The 21,781-nt window shown below is 60.3% G+C and overlaps 2 protein-coding genes across 3 annotated transcripts in view; both read right to left on the reverse strand.

The window, feature by feature from the left end:
• Positions 1 to 1,702: 1,702 nt before the first annotated feature.
• FCN2 (ficolin 2) lies at positions 1,703 to 8,686 on the reverse strand. The gene is made up of 9 exons (XM_012782110.3): positions 8,539 to 8,686; positions 6,720 to 6,833; positions 5,906 to 5,959; positions 5,535 to 5,570; positions 4,804 to 4,836; positions 4,282 to 4,409; positions 3,706 to 3,835; positions 2,744 to 2,878; positions 1,703 to 2,187 (listed from the first exon to the last, which is right to left on the reverse strand). Exons 1-9 carry the CDS (start codon positions 8,606 to 8,608, stop codon positions 1,928 to 1,930), a joined length of 960 nt encoding a protein of 319 aa, XP_012637564.1. The 5' UTR covers positions 8,609 to 8,686; the 3' UTR covers positions 1,703 to 1,927.
• Positions 8,687 to 17,260: 8,574 nt separating this feature from the next.
• Positions 17,261 to 21,781, reverse strand: part of COL5A1 (collagen type V alpha 1 chain) — a 159,478-nt gene continuing 154,957 nt past the window's right edge. For both annotated transcript variants that reach the window (XM_012782112.2, XM_012782111.2), the window contains exon 66: positions 17,261 to 19,581. In XM_012782112.2, the coding sequence (XP_012637566.2) occupies positions 19,435 to 19,581 (147 nt within the window). In that variant the 3' untranslated portion in view covers positions 17,261 to 19,434. The remainder of the gene's footprint in view (positions 19,582 to 21,781) is intronic.

The raw sequence follows: 21,781 nt of genomic DNA on the forward strand, positions 1-21,781 counted from the left end.
TGCACGTGTTAACACGGCCACAGCCCTTCCATAGGTGTGTGCACGTGTTAACACGGCCACAGCCCCTCCGCAGGTGTGTGCACATGTAACACGGCCACAGCCCCTCCCAGGTGTGTGCACGTGTTAACACAGCCACAGCCCCTCCACAGGTGTGTGCACGTGTTAACACAGTCACAGCCCCTCCATAGGTGTGTGCACGTGTTAACACGGCCACAGCCCCTCCACAGGTGTATGCACATGTTAACGAGGCCACAGCCCCTCCACAGGTGTATGCACATGTTATCGAGGCCACAGCCCCTCCACAGGTGTATGCACATGTTAACGAGGCCACAGCCCCTCCACAGGTGTGTGCACATGTTAACACAGCCACAGCCCCTCCACAGGTGTATGCGCATGTTAACGAGGCCACAGCCCCTCCGCAGGTGTGTGCACGTGTTAACGAGGCCATAGCCCCTCCGCAGGTGTATGCACGTGTTAACACAGCCACAGCCCCTCCGCAGGTGTGTGCACCTATTAACGAGGCCATAGCCCCTCCGCAGGTGTATGCACGTGTTAATGAGGCCATAGCCCCTCCGCAGGTGTATGCACGTGTTAACACAGCCACAGCCCCTCCGCAGGTGTGTGCACCTATTAACGAGGCCATAGCCCCTCCGCAGGTGTGTGCACGTGTTAACACAGCCACAGCCCCTCCGCAGGTGTGTGCACCTATTAACGAGGCCACAGCCCCTCCGCAGGTGTGTGCACGTGTTAACACGGCCACAGCCCCTCCTAGGTCTTTGCTAGAGGCTCAAAGGTCTCCAGGGGTCACAGATTGAGAAATGTCATCTTAGCTAAACAGCACACAGGACCCAGCAGCATTCCCACCTCGGGGTGGAATCGGGCAGAGGAAAGGCAGAAGACGCTGGGAGGAGACAGACAGAGACACAGGGGCGAAGCCGGATACCCAGAGGAAGGGGAGTCCTGCGGGGCTGGCAGCCCACCCAGGGCAGCCCTTGGGGGAAACGACCCCAGTCCGGGAGGGCTGCCCTCCCTCTGCCGTGAGGGAGCTGTCTGGGCAACCGGCAGGAACGGAGGCGTTGCCAGTGCTTGTGCGATGACAGCCTTGTGGGCACGGCCCTCCGTCCCCTCCCGAGAGGACGCTCTGGAGGAAGGAAGGCCTCCCCTCTCCCGAGTGTGGGGAGCAGCAGCGCCCGCCTGCCTCACTTAGTCCTCGGTTTATCTCTGATGAGGGACCCACAGGCACAGTGAGCGAGGATGTCCCAGGGACCCAGGACTGCAAGTGGCAGGAAGCCTGGGCCCTGCAGGTCAGGGGGACAGCTGGGCATAGAGGCTGGGGACAGGCGCCGTCACCTCTGAGTGCAGGGCCTGCAGACTTCCGTAAAGGGCCGACTACACAGACCGTGGGGTTGCAGGTCACTCGGTCTGTGTTCCAACTACTCTGCATTGCCTGTCGCTTGACAGCTACGTGGGGAAATGGAAACAAGCCACGGACGACGTGGCAGCCATGGGCACGGCCGTGGGCAATAACGTTTTATTTGCAAACAGCCACCGAGTGTCCTGCTTTGTCCACGCCTGTCCTGGTCAGTCGGAGACTTTCCCAGCCCTAAGGACATCTATGCCACCCGCAGTGCCAGACCACAGGACAGCAAGAGCACTGGGAGAGCCATGGGGACATGGCCAGTGATGAGGCAACACAATGACAAAGGTGTCCCACGTTTGTCTTTATTGGTAGCGTGTTGCCGCGAGGTCCGGCGCGACAGTGGCCCTGGGGACGGGGGAATGCACAGAACTCTGCGGGTCGCAGCCCACAGCAACGAGTTGAAGCCCTTTCACTCCCACCATGACAGTGGCCAAGATCCCAGGTGTCCTTCCTTTAGAGGGCTCAGGGATCCGCCCCCCTCCGGCCAGCCTGTTGGGGACCTCCTGGTCAGAGTCCCGCGCTGGTGAGCCGCACCTTCATCTCCGACACCTTGTAGCTGTAGTTGTACCCTTTCCCCGTCTTCCAGTTGATGCCGTTGGCAAAGCTCCCGTGAGACCCCCCGAGGTAGAGACCGTTTAGGTTTGACAAGTGACAAGAGTCATGCCACCAGGCTCCTTGGTACTGCACAGCGCAGTTTTCACCAACACTGTCGTTGTCTTGGTCTTTGGTGGAGAAGGGGAAGTTGTTGTGGTATGTCAGAGAATCGCCTGCTCAGAAGAAAAATGCAGAATGCTGCACATAGTGCCAGGAAGCCCAGAACCTGGGCCCAGCTTAGAGCTGCCACGTCCAGGTGGCCACGCTGTGCGCTGCACAACTCAAGGCACACCACTCAGTGAACTCTTGCTCTGCGGGCACAGTAGCCTTGGCACCCCCTTGTCTGGTCTGCGCCTGCCAGCAAACAGGAATTCTCTCACTTAGAGAGGGGGCCGTCCTCCAAGGAGAGCCCCGTGTGGCATAGAGTGGGAATTCGGTCCCTGCAGAAATGCACTGAAGTTTCATCTTTTCCCAGCATCTGTCCGTACCGGGAGCAATTAATTAATAGTAGCGGCCATTTACCGCACTTTTGTTAGATGCATTTCACAGTCTCCGTAAGTACAATTAACCGTGGGTAAATTATCTTAGCGTCTGGATGAAGAGCCTGGTTCGGAGAGGTTAAGTCACCAAGACGTCACACGGCAGAGGCAGAGCCAGGACGCCAAGCGGGTCTCTCTGCCTCCCAGACCCCGCCCCGCCGCGGGGGCCCTGCCCGGCGCAGACACGCACCTGCGCTGCCCTCCACGAAGGCGCCCAGGACCAGCTTGTACTTCTCCGCCTCACTCTCCACCTTGAACGAGCTGTACTTGGCGAAGTGGCGCGTGCCTTCGAAGTCCACCAGGTCCACGCGGAGCTCGCTGGTGCCTGTCGGGGGAGGGTGTCGGGTCCCAGCAGAAGGGCCCCCCTGCCTTCCGGCACGGGAGATGGGAATTCGCCTAAGGTTTTTTTTTTTTTTGGGGGGGGGAGTGTCTGAAGTTGGCATCCGAGGGAAATTCCCTCAAGTTCACGACAAAGGCCTTTGTCGTATGAGGGACCTTGGAGACCAACTTCCCTCTGGTCGATCCTCTGCACCCAAAATTGCTCCACTCCAACTTATCTGATGTGACGAAATGTTGCTTCGAAACCACTGTTTCCCTGTAACGGGCTGTGAAGCCGTCACTAGCCCAGAACAGGGAACTGATCTCGTCCTTCCTTTATCTGGAAGGGGCCCGGCACCCGAGTAACCGGCCACCGGGGAGGGAGGAACAACATTCCCCAGGGTCAAGGACAATCTGATGCTCGGGTGGTGGGCAGGGACACAGACAGTGTTCTCCTTCCCCCAGGAGCCGCTGGCCCGGCTGTCAGGGTGCGAGGACCAGCCCAGAGGGGAGTGACTCTCCTGAGATGGCAGCTCCAGGAGGAGGAGAGTGGGAGGAGGAAAAGGAACCGGAGTTTGGCCACGCCCCAGAGGCCACTACGTCCCTGTTCACTCTCAGCTTCTAGGGTGCAGGTGGCACCCAGCCTGGCAGAGGCCTTCGCCCCAAACCTCAGGGGCCGCAGCAGGGAATGAACGTCCTGGGACATCACAGTGTGTGACCTATGTGCTCACAGTCGGACCCCTGCAGGCCCAGGGGACGGGTAACACGTTCCAGGTGGCCCAGTCTAAGGGACAAGGCTGCTCTAAGCCCAGCCCAGCCCTGGCCCGGCCCTACCCTGAGCGGTCAGGCTGTGGATGTTGTCGTTCCCCAGCCAGAACTCCCCCAGCCGGCTGCCGAAGCCCCGCTTGTACGCCGCCCAGTCCCGGTAGAAGTCCACGGAGCCGTCCACCCTGCGCTGGAAAACCTGCGCGGAAGCCGGGACGGGACACGGGAGGCTGGGCTGACGTCCCCGGCACAAGGGGCCCCGGCCTCCCCGGGGGCAGGAATTGACTGCTCCTGTCAATCAGAGCACTGCAGGCCAGTGCCACAGCACAGCCACCTGGTCTCATCTCAGACCCCATGAGAGGAAGGGGGAAATGGAGGCTCAGAGAGGGCAGGCAACAAGGCCAACGCTGCACGGCACCGGGGCAGTAGACCCCATCCGAGCCTCACCCTGTGGGCTGGACTTTCACCCTTGGGTCACCTCATCCTCATTTCTGATTCTCCTCATCCTCAAGGAAGGGGGTCTCCCTGGGACTTGGAAGAAGTCCAAGAGAGAATTCCAGAGAATTCCAGAGTGTTCTCCCGCCAGGCATAGAGCTGGTCTCCAGGACTCCCAGGCCGCCCTGCCCGGACCCTCCGCGCACTCACGGTCCAGCCCCCGCCGTCCGTGTCCATGTCGCAGAGCACGGGCAGGGGCCTGCAGTCGGGCAGGTAGACGGTGTGCCAGCCGCTCAGGACGTGGCCCTGGCTGAGCAGCTCCTGGCAGTTCCGAGGGCCTGGGAGGGAACCGGGATGGACATGGGCCCCGGAGCCCCGGGCAGGACAGCGGTGGCAGGGGGAGGGGGCAGGCCCAGGAGGGAGAGGCAGGGGAGTGGGGTCTGCAGGGCGGGTGGACACGGAGACCAGGACGGAGACATGGCCCCGGCCCCCAGCTGTCACGTCTACGCCAGGCCCTGGGCCTCTCAGCTCCCAGCACGGCCCCCGCACAGTGTCCCGGGGCCTGGCCTTTGGGGCAGACGATGACACATAAGCAAAGCGCCATGGGATGTGCCGGTTCTCCAGGCAGCGGCTGCCAGAGGCCGCGTGTCCCAGGGAGCCCGGCAGGTGCGCAGAGCTCCGTCCTGGGCTCCCCAGCGAGGGGCTGGCGCGGGGTGGGGGGCGATCACCCACCTGTGGCACACGACTGAGTCTGGGCAGCATCCCCTGTTCGTGGGGAGAGAGGAGACACTCGTCACGAGGGGGAGCTCGGAGCCCGGTCCCCACCAGCCCGACGGCTCCTGGACACAGTGGAGCAGGGACTCGCAGCGCCCCAGGTGCTCCCTGCACGGTCACCTCCAGCTCCGACTAGGGCCACGGGGCTGCCTCACTGGAGAGGCACAGCTGGCCCCCCCGTCCCTGCCTCCTGGGGGCCATGGTGGCAGCGCCCATCCTGCAGCGCCCACTGGCCACGCTGGCCTCCCGCCCTGGTCGCAGCCGGTCAGCTCTTCCCGGCCCGGGTCATTCCTGCTCAGACGCGTCTGCGCCTCAGAGTCAGGTCACCGCGGGGACCCTGCCGGCGGCACCGGTGCTCGGGCCTGTGCCCCAGGCCTGTCCTTTTTGCTGTAGACACGGGAGTCTTGTGATTTTTTGATTTTTACTATTTTTTAAATAAATGAACATATTAGACAAAACTTTAAAGAGGTCAAATGACCACATCTAAATGTCCTAATCGTGTGGCCTTGCCCATCACTGGGGCAACGGCTGGCAGATGCCACGCTTGAGACCCAGGGGCTCTGAGTACCCAGTGCATGGGGTCCTCCCACTGTCCCCACACAGCCCAGAGGGACAGGGACCTGGGGCTGAGCACCCCCACCGGGGTTATGGGGCATCCGAGAGCCCTTCCCGGGTCGCGGCCGGCTCACCTTTCTCCCCGCGCTGCCCCTTCTCCCCGCGGTCTCCTGCAGAGGGAGGCGGGAGGATGAGAGAGTCACCCAGATTGTCACCTCAGCCCAGGGACCCCACCGACTCTGGGTTCTGCTCAGCAGAGCTGCTCCGGGGGCCGTGGGAAGGCAGCAGCCAGCCCGGCACAGTCCCAGCCTCTTGCCCCAGGGGGCCACACACTGGTGCACCAAGGACTTAGGACATCAGGATCCAGGTGCAGGGCAAGGGGACACGGAGGCCTTGGCACCACCAGGTCCCTCTCTCTCCCTCTCTGCCCCTCTCTATCCCTCCCTCCTTCACACACAGTCCCGAGCATCCTGCTCAGGCCTCCCCCTCGTTGTCCCCTCCTCACCTTTGGGCCCGGGGGGTCCTGCCTTCCCAGGGGCTCCGGCGGGACCTGGTTCTCCTGTGAAATGCAAACACGCGTCACTGAGAAAACGGGACCTGAACTGTTCTCCTGGGAACCTTCGCCCCCCGCAGCAGGGTCCTGAGCCCTGCGCCCACTCTGGTCCCAGGGACCCTCAGATCTCGGGCCCGGACATGGCCTGCACAGTGGCGGGTGCTGGTGGCCAGGCCTGCACCTGGGCTCGGGCTCTGGTTGGGTGTCCCCAGCTCCCGTCTGCTCTTTGGGGCAACCTGGGTGCCATGCTGTGTTGACCATGAGGCCGGGTCCCTGTCCCTGGGCAGGCGCCGGCCTGCTCTCATTGGGCGGGAGGTGCCAGCCATGCCTGAAGCTGGCCCGGGCGAGTCTCAGCTCCCCTCCTCACTGGAGTGTGAGCCCAGCAGGTCCTGGCCCCTCTGGGACTCAGTTTCCTCGTCTGAGCTGGGGGGAGAAGACAGTGGGCACCACGTCTGGGCAAGACTAGGGAGGAACACGCACTGCAGAGTCTCGCCAGGGCTCATGTGAAGCTGCCAGGGAGCCAAGGCCTCGGCAACCGCCCTACAGAAATGCGCAGGACGCAGCTCCGGAACCAGCTGGAACAGCAGCCCCCGCCCGAGCACGTCCAGAGCCCCCGCTGGACCCTGGGGTCGGCGCTGCCCCTGGCTGTGAGGTGGGCCCAGACCACGGCTCCCGGTCCCAGTGGGCGTCACCCCCCTCGGCATCCAAGTTCAGAAGAGCAGGAGACAACCCCCAATTCTTGCCACCCACCCCTGGAAGCACCTACCTCTCCCTCCATGGGTGCCTGCCTCTCCCTTGGGCCCGGGGGCTCCGGGCAGCCCCGGGCAGCCTCGGAGGATGCTGAGCTTCTCGGAGCCCTCCAGGCCCAGCAGCGTCACCTCTGCACAGAGACAGGAGTGCCGGGTCAGTGCCGTCGCCCTGGGCCTGATGCCCTCAGGCCTGCAGGGAAGCCAGCGACCGGAACCGAGGGCACCTGCCCCCTTGGCGATATCGGGTCTGGACAGGTGGCTACAGCCAGAGCCACCAGCCTCGGCCGGAGGGTGGGCCTGGGAGTGCGGTTTCCCACTGTGGTGGGCACTTGGTCTGTGCTCCCCCCGGGGCACTGGTCGGGCAGGGAAGTGATGCCCTGACCCGGAGGCCACCCTGCCTGAGGGCAACCCCCTCCTGGGTGCCATGCGTCCTGGGCACGTCAGCTTCCCCTCTGTCCTCTCAGCTGCCACGTGGGGGTTGTAGCAGGGCTATGGCAAGGGCTCGATTATAGGACAAAATTTTAAAAATGTTATGCAATTCAAGACCTTTAGGACAAGCGTCACTAACAGTAGGTAGTTTCAATAAATATTGACAATAAATATTTCTAGGAAACTCAGGGAATTTATGTTCACGCCAGTATTTTCGCTGCCCGACCTTGGCACGTGGTCACAGAGTGACCGGGCTGCCAAGGGGTCTCCCAGGTCCCCGGGAAAGAGGGTGGGTCTGCCCCGGGGACCCAGAGCGAGCTGTGGCTCTGCTGGGACTGGACAGAGATTGTTTCTGTGTTTGGAAAATACGTTTTAAATTTTGTGGGTGACAATTTTAACACGTGCTCCTGAGAGACAACATAGAAAATAAGGAACAAAGGCATGCAGTCCCCGGCAGGCACGGAGTTTTGACCTTTTGTGCAGTTTGGGTACGTCCTTACCCCTTGCTCACTATTCAGAGCAATTATAGACTTTTGTTTTCTATTTCCTTAGTTTTGCTCATTAAAAAGAGTTCTTAATAATTTTAGACAATTAGGGGGAAAGGCACGTTTAGCGAAGAAAATTAACTCACGGTAACATAAGCAGCGGAGGGGCAGGCATTCTAGGTCTTTCTCTGCAGTGACATGGCAACCGTCATTTGCCCTGGGCCACCATGAACGCGTGAGGGACCGTGGTGCCCACTGGGACCTGTGCCAGTGCTCACCTGTGCTGCGCTCACAGCTACGTCCTCAGTGTGGCCAAGCAGCAGGTGAGACAGAGCCTCCCGGGGGTTGCGCCCAGGGCTGGAGCTGCTGGGGGGCACTTTGAGGGCCCCCAGGAGCCCAACGGAAGGAGGTCTGGAGCCCGAGCAGACCTGGGCACCCACACTGTGCCATGTCAGGGCAACAGTGGGAGCCCTGTCCCCAGAGCCAGGCAGATCGCAGACTGGACGACCTACTGTTCTGGGCCTGACTCTGCGGGCCGTGCCAGGCTGGGAGGCCAGAAACGGTCATCACAGCCCCAAACCTGACCAGGGCCTGCCCCAGGCCAGCACCCTGCACACACTCCACGTCCTGGCGCGGGTGAGGCCCCGCTGGCCCTGCAGACGGAGCCCAGGCGAGGTCTGCAGGCTGCGCACCTGGCTTTGCACCCGGCCGGGCTAGCTCCAGGGTTCTGCTCACAGCCCCGTGTGAGGCTGCACCTGCTTCTTTGAGAGTCTGTCTCCTCTTTTTAACAGTGGCCTTTTGAAAAGGAATAAGGGCGGAACGTTGACAAGGAGCTTCCAGCTAGGACTGGCATGCAGTGGTCAGTAAGTGGCCATCAGCTCCCAGGGACACGATCCCTCTGCTCACCTGGGGTCTGACTCACCTGGACAGGTGTCGGCAGCCAGGGCCGTGGTGCACAGGAAGGGGATGACCAGGAGGACAGGCGTGGCCATGGCGGCTCAGCTCTACCTCTCTGGTCTCTGCCACGGAAGGGGCTCCCTGGCTTTTATGGGGCTGCGGCCACTCCCTGTCACCTCTGGCTCCGTTTCCCTTCCCCGGTGGGGGCGGGCACTTCCTCCCGCTGGCCTGGTGGCACCAAGTGGAGGCGGAGACGACCCAGCACCCACTCCTTCCACAGGCCCCACACGCTTCCTGTCAACGGCCTCACTTCCCAGCAGGGACACGCTCTACCCCGCAAGGGGCCTCCCCAGGGCCCGTGTGCGTCTTTAGAGGAGGCCCAGCCCAGCCCCTGGGCCCTGCTGTGCCAGGAGCACTCCCTGAGGAGTCAGGAGGAAGGGAGTGTTTGTGATCCAGCTCTTGAGCCATTCGCTTGCAGGACATGGGCTTCCGGTGCATGGAAGTTGGGGGATGTCCCATGTTGGGGGGATGGCTCCCAGGGGCTTGGTGCCAACCGTAGCAGACCTGCGACTGGTGGGAAGTGGCACGGCCAGGCTGGGAGATTGGCAGAGGAGGTGACAGCTCGGGTCCGGCCCCAGTGCATCGGGGCTGTGGATGCAGGACTGCGATTCAGGCTGCAGCAGCTTCAGAGCAGCAATTGCTCCCAGGGGCCACTGGACATTCCACCACCACCCCACCCCGTGGAGAGGACAGGCTGGACTGGCCCAGGTTTGGACGCTTTGTCTACATAGCTCAGAGAAGGGCTCAAACCTCAAGCAATGGCTCGCCTTGGGGTTAGTCCCATTAGAGACAGAGGTGGCCAGTGTGCCCCAACTCCCACCCACCAGCAGCCCCCACACAGGTGTCGAAAGGATTGGAATCAGTGACCCGAGTCAGACAAACCCACGTGACACTCAGGCTCCACAGTGTATGCCAGTTCCGTGGGCCTGGGAATCTGAAGCCGTTCAGAGACCTTTACTTTGACTTTCAAGAGCCGAGGAGCTGCCAGACCCCGTACGGGCAGAGCGTGGCCGGGAGAGGCAGGCTCCGGGGAAGAGCAGAAACAGAACCCAGAGGCGTGGCCTCCCTCCTGCCACCTTCTCTCCGTGGCCTGGCGTTGAGGCAGGACAAACACAGAGACACTGGGCTGTCGGGGCATTCGCTGGACGCCCACGGCAGCCTGCCCACCTTCCCAGGTCCTCGGTCACCGGGGCTGCCTGCGTGGTGACTGCCGTCCTGAGCAGATATAACTCTGTCTGCCTAGAGCTAGACGGGTTCCAGCGACTGCAATTCATAGTGTGACTATTTCAGCGTAAAGAAATCCATGTCAGCTTGGCATTCAGAGAATCCGCAATGCTCAAGAGTCTTTGGCCTATTACAGCCACAACCTGATGATCCAATTAAAAATGTGAGGTTGAGTCATCGAACGAGTTAGTGATTTGAGGGGGAAATCTTGCTGGGTGGATGTACAGTTTGGGAACGTTTAAGAGACTTTCCCCAAGTTCGTCACATTCTTATGTTTAAACTATTAGATTTCTTTAAAAAATTAGCTTATATTCAGAAGGTTTTATTAAAGGTAGACAACTGAAATGCTAAGGCATAAATTTAAATACATTAATTTTGGAAATGCAATTACAATGTTTAAAGCTGCTAAATTAACTAAGTCAGTGAAGGGACCGAGGCCTCTTAAAGGAAGTCGTGAAAACGTGCCTGTTGCAGATAGAACAGGGTTTCTAAGCCAAATTTAAAGGCTTGCAGAAGCGCTAAACGTATGAAGTTGTAAGTTTAATGAACGGACAAATTACATTTGAATTGATCTTTTTCATCAACAAGGTAACAACGCACTGAGTGATCTTCTCTGTGTAAGAAATTAAATAAAGCCGAGCAAATAAAACCCCACAGAGGAACGAGGACCAGGCACAGGTCAGCCGCTGCAGGTGGGGAAACTGAGGCCAGAGAAGCGAAGAGGCTAGCTTGGGCTGCACAGCTCCCCTCTGCCTCCTGTCCATTCCCGACACCTGCCCTGGCGCCCAGCAGGCTCTTTGCATCCAGGTGGGTGGCTCAGAAGCCGGGCTCTGGCACCTTCCTCAGCCCCGGCCTCGTCCACACGGCTCCAGCGCAGGACTCAGACCCGCCTCACCCCTGCATGAGGTCATTTGCATAGTCAATAACAGATCAATCCAGGGACAACGACCAGAAACTAACGTCCTGTGACTGGCTTCCTTGCGTGCAGGGCTGCCCTGCTGCTGACCTGGGAGGCGTCCCTGGGCCACACAGGCATTTGGCTTCCAGAGTGTTCTGGCTTCACAATCGGAGGGAAAAATCCTTATATTTACTCAATAAGCACCTACTACGTGCCAGGCGCAGTTTACGTCCTGTAACACAGCGGGGAACAAGACAGACAAGTCCCCGCGGCGTGCTCTTGGGAACTGTTCTATTGAGGGAAGACGGCAAATAACCAAGTAGACAAACAAATTCACAGTTATCATGTCATCATCTACAGCTCGAGAAAGCAACGTGGGCTACAAAGGAAGTATAAGTACCGTGTATCATTAACGTGACATAAACGGAAATCTCTGTGGGCTAACACACACACGCACACAAACATGTACTCACACACAAACACACACACACACGCACACAAACATGTACTCACACACAAACACAAACACACACACATGCACACAAACATGTACTCACACACAAACACACACACACGTACACACACACACAGAAAGTCTATCTCTCGCTCCCTTAAGAGAACACTGTGAGTGCCCCACATCAGCCAGCGTCCCTCCCACAGTGATTTTGGTCTCAGCTGCCTCTGGCACACGGCTCTGCCACCTTCCATGCCAGGCCCCTGCCCTGAGCGTCACCTCCATTCCAGCCACCTGTAAGTGAGCACCGAGGCGGGGCTTCTGCAGGCTGGTGGTGCCGCCTCTCCCTTCCACCCGCCACCCCTTGGCCCGACTGTGCCGCACGCAGCCCGGTGAGCACAGGGCATACTGGGAAATGCCTGGCTATGGCCGAAGAAGGGGAAGCGGGTGTTGCTGAGCTCAGGGGAACGGGCTGAGGTCATCTCAAGGTCACCATTTGCCTGGAATATGTTTTGCATCCATTCGCTCTCATCCTGTTTGTCCCTGAGAGCATTTCTGGCAAACAGCGTGTCCCGGCGTCCTGCTGTGCTTTTAGCCTTCCTGACCACCCGCCTCGAATGTGCGGGTGATTGACGTTAACGCAGTTATTAGCGTGGCTCTGTGGGGTCCGCCGTCTCGCCATTTATCCTGTGTCCTGCCCGTCCTCTCCCGCCACCGTCCTTTAGGTTGGTCGAGAATGTTTTGCACCTCGCGCTGTCCCCTGCGTGGCCTTTCCAGTTCTCCCTCTCTGCACCCTCGTGGGCGGCTGCTCCGGGGACCACGATGCTCATTCCCGCTTGTCACCGTGTCCCTCACACGGCGATGACGCCACGTCTCACGAAACAGAGGAAGCTTACCGCAATCCTTTTCCTGTTAAGAGATTTTGCTTCTACATGTATAATGAACCTGAAAACATATAACTATTATTTTCATTTTTAAAATTTCAAATTGTCTTTTAACAACAGTTTTTAATGAGGGGAAATTATTCTGAAGACACCCTCAGATTGACCCCTTCCTCTCCCCTCCCCTCCCCAGGCATCAGCACGTCCACCCGGCCACATTCCTTTCTCGAGACCTTCCTGCCGCGTTGCTGGGGTGTGGTCTGCAGGCCGCAGACTCCCCCGGCTTTCGCCCAGCTGAAAGTGTCTCTGCTCTGGTGACATTTAAGAAGTTAAAGGCTGGAGTCAGACATGCGATATTTGGGGTAATGTCTGACAGAAAGAGGGAAAGATCTGGGTGGATTTAAGAAACATCGAGGAGGCCGGGGCACCAGAGAACAGTAAGGGAGATGATTGGTAGGAACAAGTGTGGAAGGTACTGACTGTGCAGGTGTGCTGGTGCCCGCCCCCACACAGGGTGGGGTGTCTGCCTGCAGGTGCGCTGGTGCCCCCTCCTGCATAGGGCGGGGTGTCTGCCTGCAGGTGTGCCGGTGCCCCCTCCTGCACAGGGCGGGGTGTCAGCCTGCAGGTGCGCTGGTGCCCCTCCTGCACAGGGCGGGGTGTCTGCCTGCAGGTGCGCTGGTGCCCCCTCCTGCACAGGGCGGGGTGTCTGCCTGCAGGTGTGCCGGTGCCCCCTCCTGCACAGGGCGGGGTGTCTGCCTGCAGGTGCGCTGGTGCCCCCTCCTGCACAGGGCGGGGTGTCTGCCTGCAGGTGCGCTGGTGCCCCCTCCTGCACAGGGCGGGGTGTCTGCCTGCAGGTGCGCTGGTGCCCGCCCCCGCACAGAGGAGGGGACACTAAGTGTGGCGCTCTCGGTCCGTCTCCCCTCGCCAGGACCTGCCTCTTCCACAGTCCTGGCCCGAGGAACTCCCCGGCTAGTGGTTTCCAGTTTTCGGAGGAATCTGAGACAGTCCCAAAGGGCAGTGGGACCCTCACTGCTGAACACGCCAGTTCTGGGCACATGCCCGGAGTCCCACGCCTCCCGGCCCACGCGATCGCCATTCGTGGATTTGGAAAGCTGAAGCCGGATGTTTCTCGCGGGATGTGCTGGTGGCTGTCGGTGGGGCGTTCACTCCCGGGAGAGCCCTGGCAGGTGACGCTTTCCTGGCCGGGGACGAGAACAGCTGCCGCCAGCCAGGTTCCCTCGCCCTCTGCCCAGGAGGAAGCCGGCGCGGGGACGCAGGCTCTGCCGCGGAGACAGAGTTTAATCCGCGTAGCACTGGGGGGGGGGGGCAGGAGAGATTTCCCAATCCGCCTCCCTGAGAACTCGGGGACAGGGTTTTTAAAGACGGTTTAGTGCAGGCAATCGAGTCTGCTAATCGGCTGGGCAGGGGGTCGGGGGAGCCATAGGGGTGTAGAAATTGTCTCCTCTGCTGACCAGGTTCTTGGGTGGGGTCGCACGGCCAGTTGAGGCAGCCCCTGCGCATGGGCCGCGGTCTGGGAGGGTCCGCCGCTCCACTGGAAGGCGGGGCCTGGAATATACTCAGAAACTGCCGCTAGGTTTCCAGACGGTGGTGCTATCTACGGAGAAAGCCGAGCGTCTCTGACCACCGGCCGTGTGGCTCCAGAGTGGCAGTTAGAGAGAAGCCAACAGGGGACGGTGGCTAGTCATTGTCATTACTTGTAGCTGGGCCCGGGCCTCATTTATAGCTGAGCCCTCACACGGCTCTCGCCTTGCGCCCGCCAGCCGTTTGCAGAGGTGGGCTCTAGCAGATCCCAGCGCCCAAAGGAGGCTCCGGGGCCCTCACGCCAACTGGAGCCCAGCGAAGGCAGCCTACACGTCCTTCCCGGCATGTCCCAGGTGTGTCGGGAGGAGGAAGAGGGTGGGGGAGGAGGCCCAGGCCTGGCCCCTCTGCACCTGTCAGCCTCTGCAGGCTGAGGGGGTGGTGACAACGGTCTGCAGAGCCCGGGCAGGGTCTTCCAGGCCTCAGACTCTACCGGACACCTGGCCAGGCTGTCCCTGAGCCCCGTGCATCTGCAGGGACTGTTTTGGAGCAGCAACGTCCCCTGTCCCGCTGGGGGCAGGTCAGGATGGGTTCTGGGACCCGAGGCGAAGTAGGACAATCTTGTCTTCCTGTCCCACTGGCTGACTTCCCAGAGGAAACCCGACAAATGTCCACGACTCCCGTGCCGGTGGTGCCTCGGTGCTCACCCAGGGCTGTGTCACCTCGCGCTGGGCCCTGCTTCCCCCACGTCCCGAGTCTCAGTGGGACAGCTGAGCACCCACCACTCCAGACAGCCGTATGGCCTTCACTGGGTGTCCTTGTCACCCCTGTGGGTTGAACCCTGGGGGTTGTCCACTCGCCCTCTGTTGAGATAGTCAGGAGGATGAAGTCGCCTTTGTGAGACGGTGGGATCAGCAAGAACGACTCCTGTCCGTGCTCCAGATGGGCTTGTTATTAGAAGTATTCAAATCTGACCACGGCATCTACATAATACGTTTTATGTGTATGTAAAATGTGCATTTTATGTATGTATGTAAAATATGTGTAACATTAAGTAAGCACGCCTATAACTTTATTCAGTGTGACGTACTGGATCCCTGTGTGTCAGATTTTGGCACTGGGGCTCATCGCAGCTCTTGGTTCAACCCACTTGGCTCTGAGGGGTGTTCTCAGCCTGCGGAGGTCTGGGCGGGTGGGGACGGACGTGGTGTTGTCTTTGTGTGACCGAAGAGAAGTGGGTCCCAAGCACAGCTGCTCACAGGGACCAGGGGTTCGGTGCAGGACTTAAAACACCGCAGGTCCGACTCCCAGCCCCATGTGCCCTCTTGTGCACCTGTGCAGGTGTGTGTGTGTGTGTGTGTGTGTGTGTGTGTATGTGCATGATTTAAACACCACAGGTCCGTCCCCCAGACCCATGTGCCATCTTGTGCACGTGTGCAGGTGTGTGTGCATATGTGTGCATGTGTGTGCGTGTGTGGCATGTGTTCATGTGTGTGTGGGCATTTGTGTGTTCATGTGTACATGTGTGCATGTGAGTGTGGAATATATGGATGTGTGTGTTCTTGTGCACATGTATGCGTGTGGGGGCATGTGTGTTCATGTGCACATGTGGATGCATGTGTGTGTGTGCATGTGCATGTGCCCCTGCAGTACTGCTGGGAGATCTGGCCCATGGTCTAAGTGCCCCCAGGTCCCCTCGGCTCTGCTCTGCACAGGCCCCAAGTGAGCCTGACAAAATGCAGGGGGGCCACATCACGGCTCCAACACCCGCTGGGGTCTCCTCCCTCCTGCAGTGGAAGCTGGGAGCCACCCCATGGCCACTCCCTGGTGGGGGGCTCCCCCGCCCACACCCGAGGGGAATTCCGTGGGCGCGCAGCCCCTGGGGCTGAGCAGTTTTCTGGCCTCGTGCTGCTCCTGACGCTTTCAGGGTTGCTGTAGGTCCCAGTCACCGACTCCCCAGACCCGGCTGGAGGCTCTGTCTGCAGGACACCTCGGGATGCCACCAGCTCCCGGCTGTGGGATCCAGGCGCTCCACACGTGACACCCGTGCCACGGGGCCACCGGACTCTGCTGCGGGGACCTCGGTCCCAGCAGGCTTTGACGACTGCCAGGGTCCGGCTCCTGAGCCGCCGTCTCCAGCTCGTTCAGATCTATCGCGGCCACCTTCATCCAGCCCGAGACGTCAAGACGCGAACGTGCTGCTCAGATTCACCTCGAGTTTTAATTGGCATTTGTTCCTCAAAGCATCTCAGCATTTCTCAGTTTGGTCTTTAAAATGTTGATGTGGAGAAACAGTTGCTTCCTCCAGCCTTGCAGAGGCTTGACGTGTGGACCGTTTCCTGCGGTCCTTTCCGGGGCTTGTCTCTGCCGCTAAGGCCTTGCCAAGTGCAGTCAGGAGCCGCCCGTGTCACCGTCACCGTGTTTCCGGCCTCTTCCCCTAAGGCTACGAGTGATTGGTCCGTGATGTGCCCACAAGCTGTCACGTCACCCAACGGCAGTTTCAAGGGATGCTCCGGCCCGAGGCAGGGCTTAGCAGCCCTCTGTCCACCTGTGCTCTGTCCTGGGACGGCAGGCCCCACGTCCTCCCCTGACCTGGGCAACGCTGCAGGTTTCCCTCCTGCTGTGGCTCTATCGCAGCCCCCGTCCCCCACAGTGGCAATTTTTACAGGATTCAGGACCGCCGAGTCGGTGGCTCTTAAGCTTGAACATGCATCAGTCACCCGGTGGGCGTGTTAAAACGCAGCGTACCAGGTCCGCTCCCAAAGCCTCTGACTCAGCTCAGGAAGCCGCACGGCTAACAAGGCGATGCCCCCGCTCCCCGCTGGCGCAGCCGGTCTAGGCGAGGCCGCAGTGACGAACAGCCCCCGACTAAGACAACGGTGCCTGTCCTGCTCCCGCTGCAAGTCCAGGCAGCCGGCCCGAGGCTCACTCAGGGGTCCCGCTAGTGGTGCAGATCATGGCAGATGACACGCAGGAGTGGACTGCTCCGTCAGGAAGTCACATGTGTGCCTCCTGTGTGCTCAAGGTCATCGCCTGAGAAGAGCCCCCTGTCCCCGGTCCCGTCCCCAGCCGCAGGGCCCAGGGCGTCTGCCCCTGCTGACGTACAGCTGTGCAGGACGGAGAGCCAGGTGCACGCCGTGGCCTGGACGCCCACATCCCCGGCAGGCCTCGTGGCTGGCGCCCCAGGGAAGACAGCTGTCCACGGCCAGCCCCTGCCACTCCTGAGGGAAGAGCTTCACCCGAGGGTGGCTGGGGCAGCCCGTTCCCCCCTCGTTCTGTGCTCACCGCCATGGTTTTGGGCCCTCCTGGCATCCTGGGGCCACTGTGCACAGTGAGCATGGGTTTGATGCAAGGAAGGGGCCTGGTCACACGGTAAGAAGACAGCCAATCACACCTCTTCACGGTGGAAACAGGAAACTCCATTTATTGAAAAAAAAACTATTACAATTATTCCTTCGTTACACAGGCTTAAAATAGTTTGAAGCACCCTTCCCTGGGCATTACAGTTAAAACGTACGACATGTCTCTGGGATTTTTAGGAGATGTACAGCCTGTCATTGGACATCATATTTTAAAGGGCCTGACGTCCTGGAATCTTCACCGCAAGTTTTCTGCTTGCCGTTTTTCCTTCTCACCAACATCTGTCCAATTATATTTATTGGGAGGAAAAAATGAAATTACGCCAGAAGACTTTCTGCAAATATAAGAAGTAACTTTATTGCAATATACCGTAGCTAAAGTGGTCTGGGGAGAAGGGGACACATTTTGAACTTCCGTACGAATCACAAAGACCATGGAGGGACCGACAGAGGAAGAAAATGACAAAATGAAAAGAACAAATCCGGTGGGGTGAGAAATCAAAACAGAATCACATGACCTAGACAAAACCCACAGGGCATCACGTGACAATCCTCGGGTATGGCTTTTGTTTTGAAGAGAGGAAGGTGACAGTCACTACCGACGCTGACATCCTGGGCTCCAGAGACTCTCCAAGCCGGACTTTTCTTTGGCAACAGCAAGGCTTGGTTTTCCAGGACACTCGGAAATCCGTGCGGGTGACGTTTTGCTCGTCCTGGCTGGCTTTGCCGCGGTTTCCGGAGCCAGTTCCAAGGAGGCGGGGTGGAGGGCGGACAGCACCAGGGCCGGGGCAGCCCCCAGGGACCCGGACCCCTCTTCCCACGGTGGAAGGAAAGGGCGTGGCGCGGGGCCACTTTTCACAGTGACGGGCTCACCTTTCCCGGCTGCCCCCGCGGGTCCTCCTGCACAGGGATGAGAGGTTCCCAGAGCGCACCTTCCGGAAACCCGCGTCCAGGACGTGTGCAGATGGCGACCGAATTGCTTACGTGGGAAAGAAGAGCCGCCGCAGCCCTGCAGAGACGCGCAGGGTCAATTGCACATTTCTCTGTCCACCAAGGCCGCGTCGCGGGCGGCCGGGCGGAGACAGCGCGGGGGACGACCCAACGGCTTCCATTCCGGTCTCGGAACAGACACAGGAATTAGCACCACAAACATTCGGCACCCGAATACAGTCTGCCACGGTCACACCGCGCACAGGCAAGAAGAGTCTTTTTGTTTTGGGCGTGTGTGGTTTCCGGATCGTGTAGGCACAGCCCCGGACTCGCAGCGGGCCTCGAGGGAGCTCGCCGCCACCGCCCGGCGGGAAGGAGGGTGGCCTGCGTCTACCGCAGAGTCCCCGGCAAGAACTCAGACTGTGCAGGCAGAGCCAGGAAGAGGGAAGCAGGGAGGAGGAGGCCCGGCCAGGTGCCCCAGCGTTGCCTTCAAGGAGGTCTTAAACAGATAGCACCACAAAAGAGAAGTGTAAAAAATCAGCACCAGTTTCGTTGAATCATCACCTACAGAAAGTGTGGTTTCCCTGCCCTGGACACTCTCCCGTCAGGCTGTGCAGGAAGGAAAATGGGAGGAGGGAGCAGTTGAAATTAACTGAAGCCTGGAGTTTCATCTAAGTGCATGAAGAAAAAGGCAGACGCATCAAATTCTTTTTTCCTCCCCATTAAAAAATACAACTCTAGAGCCAATGGAGCCATGGTCTGCAAGGGGCGCTGGTACCTGCTCTTCCGCTGCAGCGAGGCCTGGCTGCCGGCACCTTCCGATCCACGGCACGTTCCCGGCGGGGCCGGGCGGGGGCCTGCCCACTTCTGACCGGAACTGGGCTGCACCCCCCAGTCCCCCCTCCCCCCACGTTCTTTCCTGGGGGGCTGAGGCCGGGTTCCGTGCGTGATTGAAAGCCAGGCACACTTAACATTTATAACAATACAATACAAATATTTACTTAAAACTCACAAAAACATAAGCACCTTTAATCCATCGGAAAGGCACATGCAGAAAATGACATTTGGCCTCGGAATGGATTGTGTTGAGGGTCGTTAAAAACAGAGGCTTTGGTGACGGTGGGTGACCTTTACCGGGCTCGCCTCGGAACACTTTTGAAGGTCAAGGGAAATACACATCTTCAAGTTGAATTTAAAAACAAAAAAGTGACATCCCAACACGGCAGCCCCTCCCCCGCCCCTGCGAATTACTGGTGGTCAGGACATCCAGGCGGTTGGGGGCGGGAGGCGCGGCCCCCGCCCCTCCCTGTGGCGTGTGGCGCAGGCCGGGTGGGCTCGGCCCCAGGCTGTGGTGCAGCTAGGTCATGTGATTCGGCTCCGGGGTGGGACGCGGCGCTTCCCTCTGTTCTCCCTCTGGGCGTGGGGTCCGGCGCCCGGGGGTCCGAGGCGCGGATGAAGTCGGGCGGGAGGGGAGCGAGAAACCTTCACTGTCCAGGATCGGAGTGTGCACGGGACACTCAGGAACGACGTGCTGAGGTCACGAGGTTGCGCTGGGGAGACCCGGGCTCGGCGGCTCCTAGCCCATGAAGCAAGCCGGCCCCACCTCAAATCCGAATTTCTGTGACGCTTCGCCGAAGTCATTGAACATGATGTCCACGATGGGCACTTGCTCCACTTTGGGGGTGTCGATCTCCAGAACCGTCTTCTGGTAGCCTTTCTTGGTCTGGGGGAGGGGACACAGGCAGGCGGAGGTTCAGCACAGGGGGGCCCCCAGGGGTTGCCCATCACCCCCACCCCTGCATGGCTCCGAAACCCAGGAGGGTGTCCTGCCCCCCCCTCCCGCCCCTGCACCCCGACCCCCGAGCAGGCAGCGATTCACCCTGTTCCTTTGGGTAGTGCTGGAGGGCACACACTTCCCAGGGCTTGTGCTAACCCACAGCCGCCCCTCGAGGTGAAGGGCCTCCCCTGAGACTTCCCACACAGCCCGGAGGCACGAGGCAGGTGGAGGCCCAACCCACCCCCACGGCCCGGCCCACTGCGGCGGGTTCTGCTTCCAGGCAGCACCGCCAGGCCCCAGGACGGGCCACGGACAGGCGGGGCCCCCTGCAAAATGAAAATCGGGGCTCGTGCTCAAAAGTGCAGGATTCCCAGATGGCACCAGCAGAACGCTGGGCCAAGCGATGGCCCTTGTCACACCCGTGAGTCTGGCCCTGCCCTAAGGCACTCAGTGGGCTGGGTCACCCGGAAGTGAGAAGATGCTTGCTGTTCACAAGTGTGGGAAGGAGAGGGGACCCCACACACCATGTGGCGCAGGGGAGCACTGGGTAAACCGAGGCACAGGGTGACAGGGACAGCGCCCCGAATGTGAGGCCTGCAGGACGACTCAGCTCCCACCCCTTTCTCAGACCCGTCGGGCAGGAGGTAAGCCCAGGAGGCCAGGTCTCCCAGAACACAGGGAGCAAAGGTGCAGGAGCACCGGTCCCCAAAGCCACCCAAACTCAACTGAGCCTTCGGGACACTCACGAGTGAGGCAGAACTGGCCCCGTCACCCCACAAGTTCCCTGTGTCTGGGTCTTTCCCAGGAAACACACGGGATTCCGCCTGCCGACCCGTCTTGGACAAGTGGCTTTCGCTGCCTCCAACCGAGCCGAGACTTAAGCGATCTCAGCTGGACCTGGGCCCGGGAAGCCTCTCCCTCCGCTGCCCGATCCCCAGGAAAAGCCACCCGAGGGCAGAGCAAGCCGGAGCCAGCGGGGACTCCGTCCGGGGGGCAGCGTCTCTGGGACGCACCCAGCAGAGGTTGCTGGCACAGACCCCGAGGCCAGAGACCCCAGCATCACTCCTGCCTCTGCCGTTGTTCGCCTTCCTGACCGGGGAGGAAGGCAGGGCCCGGCAGGCTGCACTCGCCACTGCCTCGTCTCCTGTTTGCGTCCCCCAGGCGACAGTGTTAGGAGGAAGGGCGTCTGGGAGGTACCCAGGTGGCGGGTGGCGCCCTGGCACCTTGTACAAGAGGCCCCCGCTCTGCCTCTGCAACCCAGGAGACCCTCACCAGACCCTGACCCTGCTGGCGCCCGACCGCAGACTTCAAGCCTCCAGAACTGTCAGAAATAATCGCCTGCTGTTGACAAGCCACCAGGCCCATGGCCATTTGCTAGGCAGCCCAGACCCTGAGCAAGACATTCCCGCATTTCCGACTCGAGTGAGGCAAGTGCCTGTTGCTCCAGGCTGATAAACGTGGAGGGCTAACGTGTTACAAGCAACAAATGGACCCGTGCATGCTGCGTGACTCAGTTTCCTCAGCGTGCACAGGGGGACACCACCTTCACAGAGAAGGTGGGGCAATGGCATGCACCTCGTCTATGCTGCCCGCGAGCCTGGCTCCGGCTCTCGAGCGTCCATGACGTCACCTTCGCGGTTCACTCTCCTCCAGCCCTCGTCCTCCCCTCACCCCTGCCTTGGCGGGAGCCTCTCTCCTCGCCGCGGCGGGCTCAGGCCGGGATTGTTTGAGAGCCGGGATCAGAGCGGCAGAGGGAACACGGGCTCTGGGGGAGCCTGTCGGCCCTGCACAGCGCCGACCCCACGCCAGAGCCCTGGAGTCCCTGGGTCCAGGGCGGGTCCAGAACCCGAGTCTTGTTCAGCAGTCGCTCAGACAGTTATGACCTACGTGGGGTCCAGCCAGCCTTTGGGAGACGCTGTCCCGAAGCATGTCACCATACGGCGGCTCAGGAACACAGCAGCGCAAACACTCGGGTTTCAGGGCAGCCCTGCCCTGTCTGCGGCCTGGAGCCTGCCTGGAGGCCGTGGGGGGAGGCCGGGGGCCAGGTGCAGCGTGCTGCTGCTGGGAAGGAGAGACAGGCGGCAGCGGCTGGGCATGTCATCCAAGGCCACCATGTGCTCTAGTTGTGAAGCCTGGGGAGGCCGCT

The sequence above is a fragment of the Microcebus murinus genome, chromosome 12, assembly GCF_040939455.1.
Source record: "Microcebus murinus isolate Inina chromosome 12, M.murinus_Inina_mat1.0, whole genome shotgun sequence".
NCBI lineage: Eukaryota > Metazoa > Chordata > Mammalia > Primates > Cheirogaleidae > Microcebus > Microcebus murinus.

Coding starts and splice junctions, on each gene's coding strand:
- FCN2 (XM_012782110.3), bottom strand. CDS start 8,608: ATGGCCACGCCTGTCCTCCTGGTCATCCCCTTCCTGTGCACCACGGCC. Junction 6,834..8,538: donor GGCTGCCGACACCTGTCCAG/GTGAGTCAGACC, acceptor GTCTCTGTGCAG/AGGTGACGCTGCTGGGCCTG. Junction 2,188..2,743: donor CTTCGTGGAGGGCAGCGCAG/GTGCGTGTCTGC, acceptor TCTTCTGAGCAG/GCGATTCTCTGACATACCAC.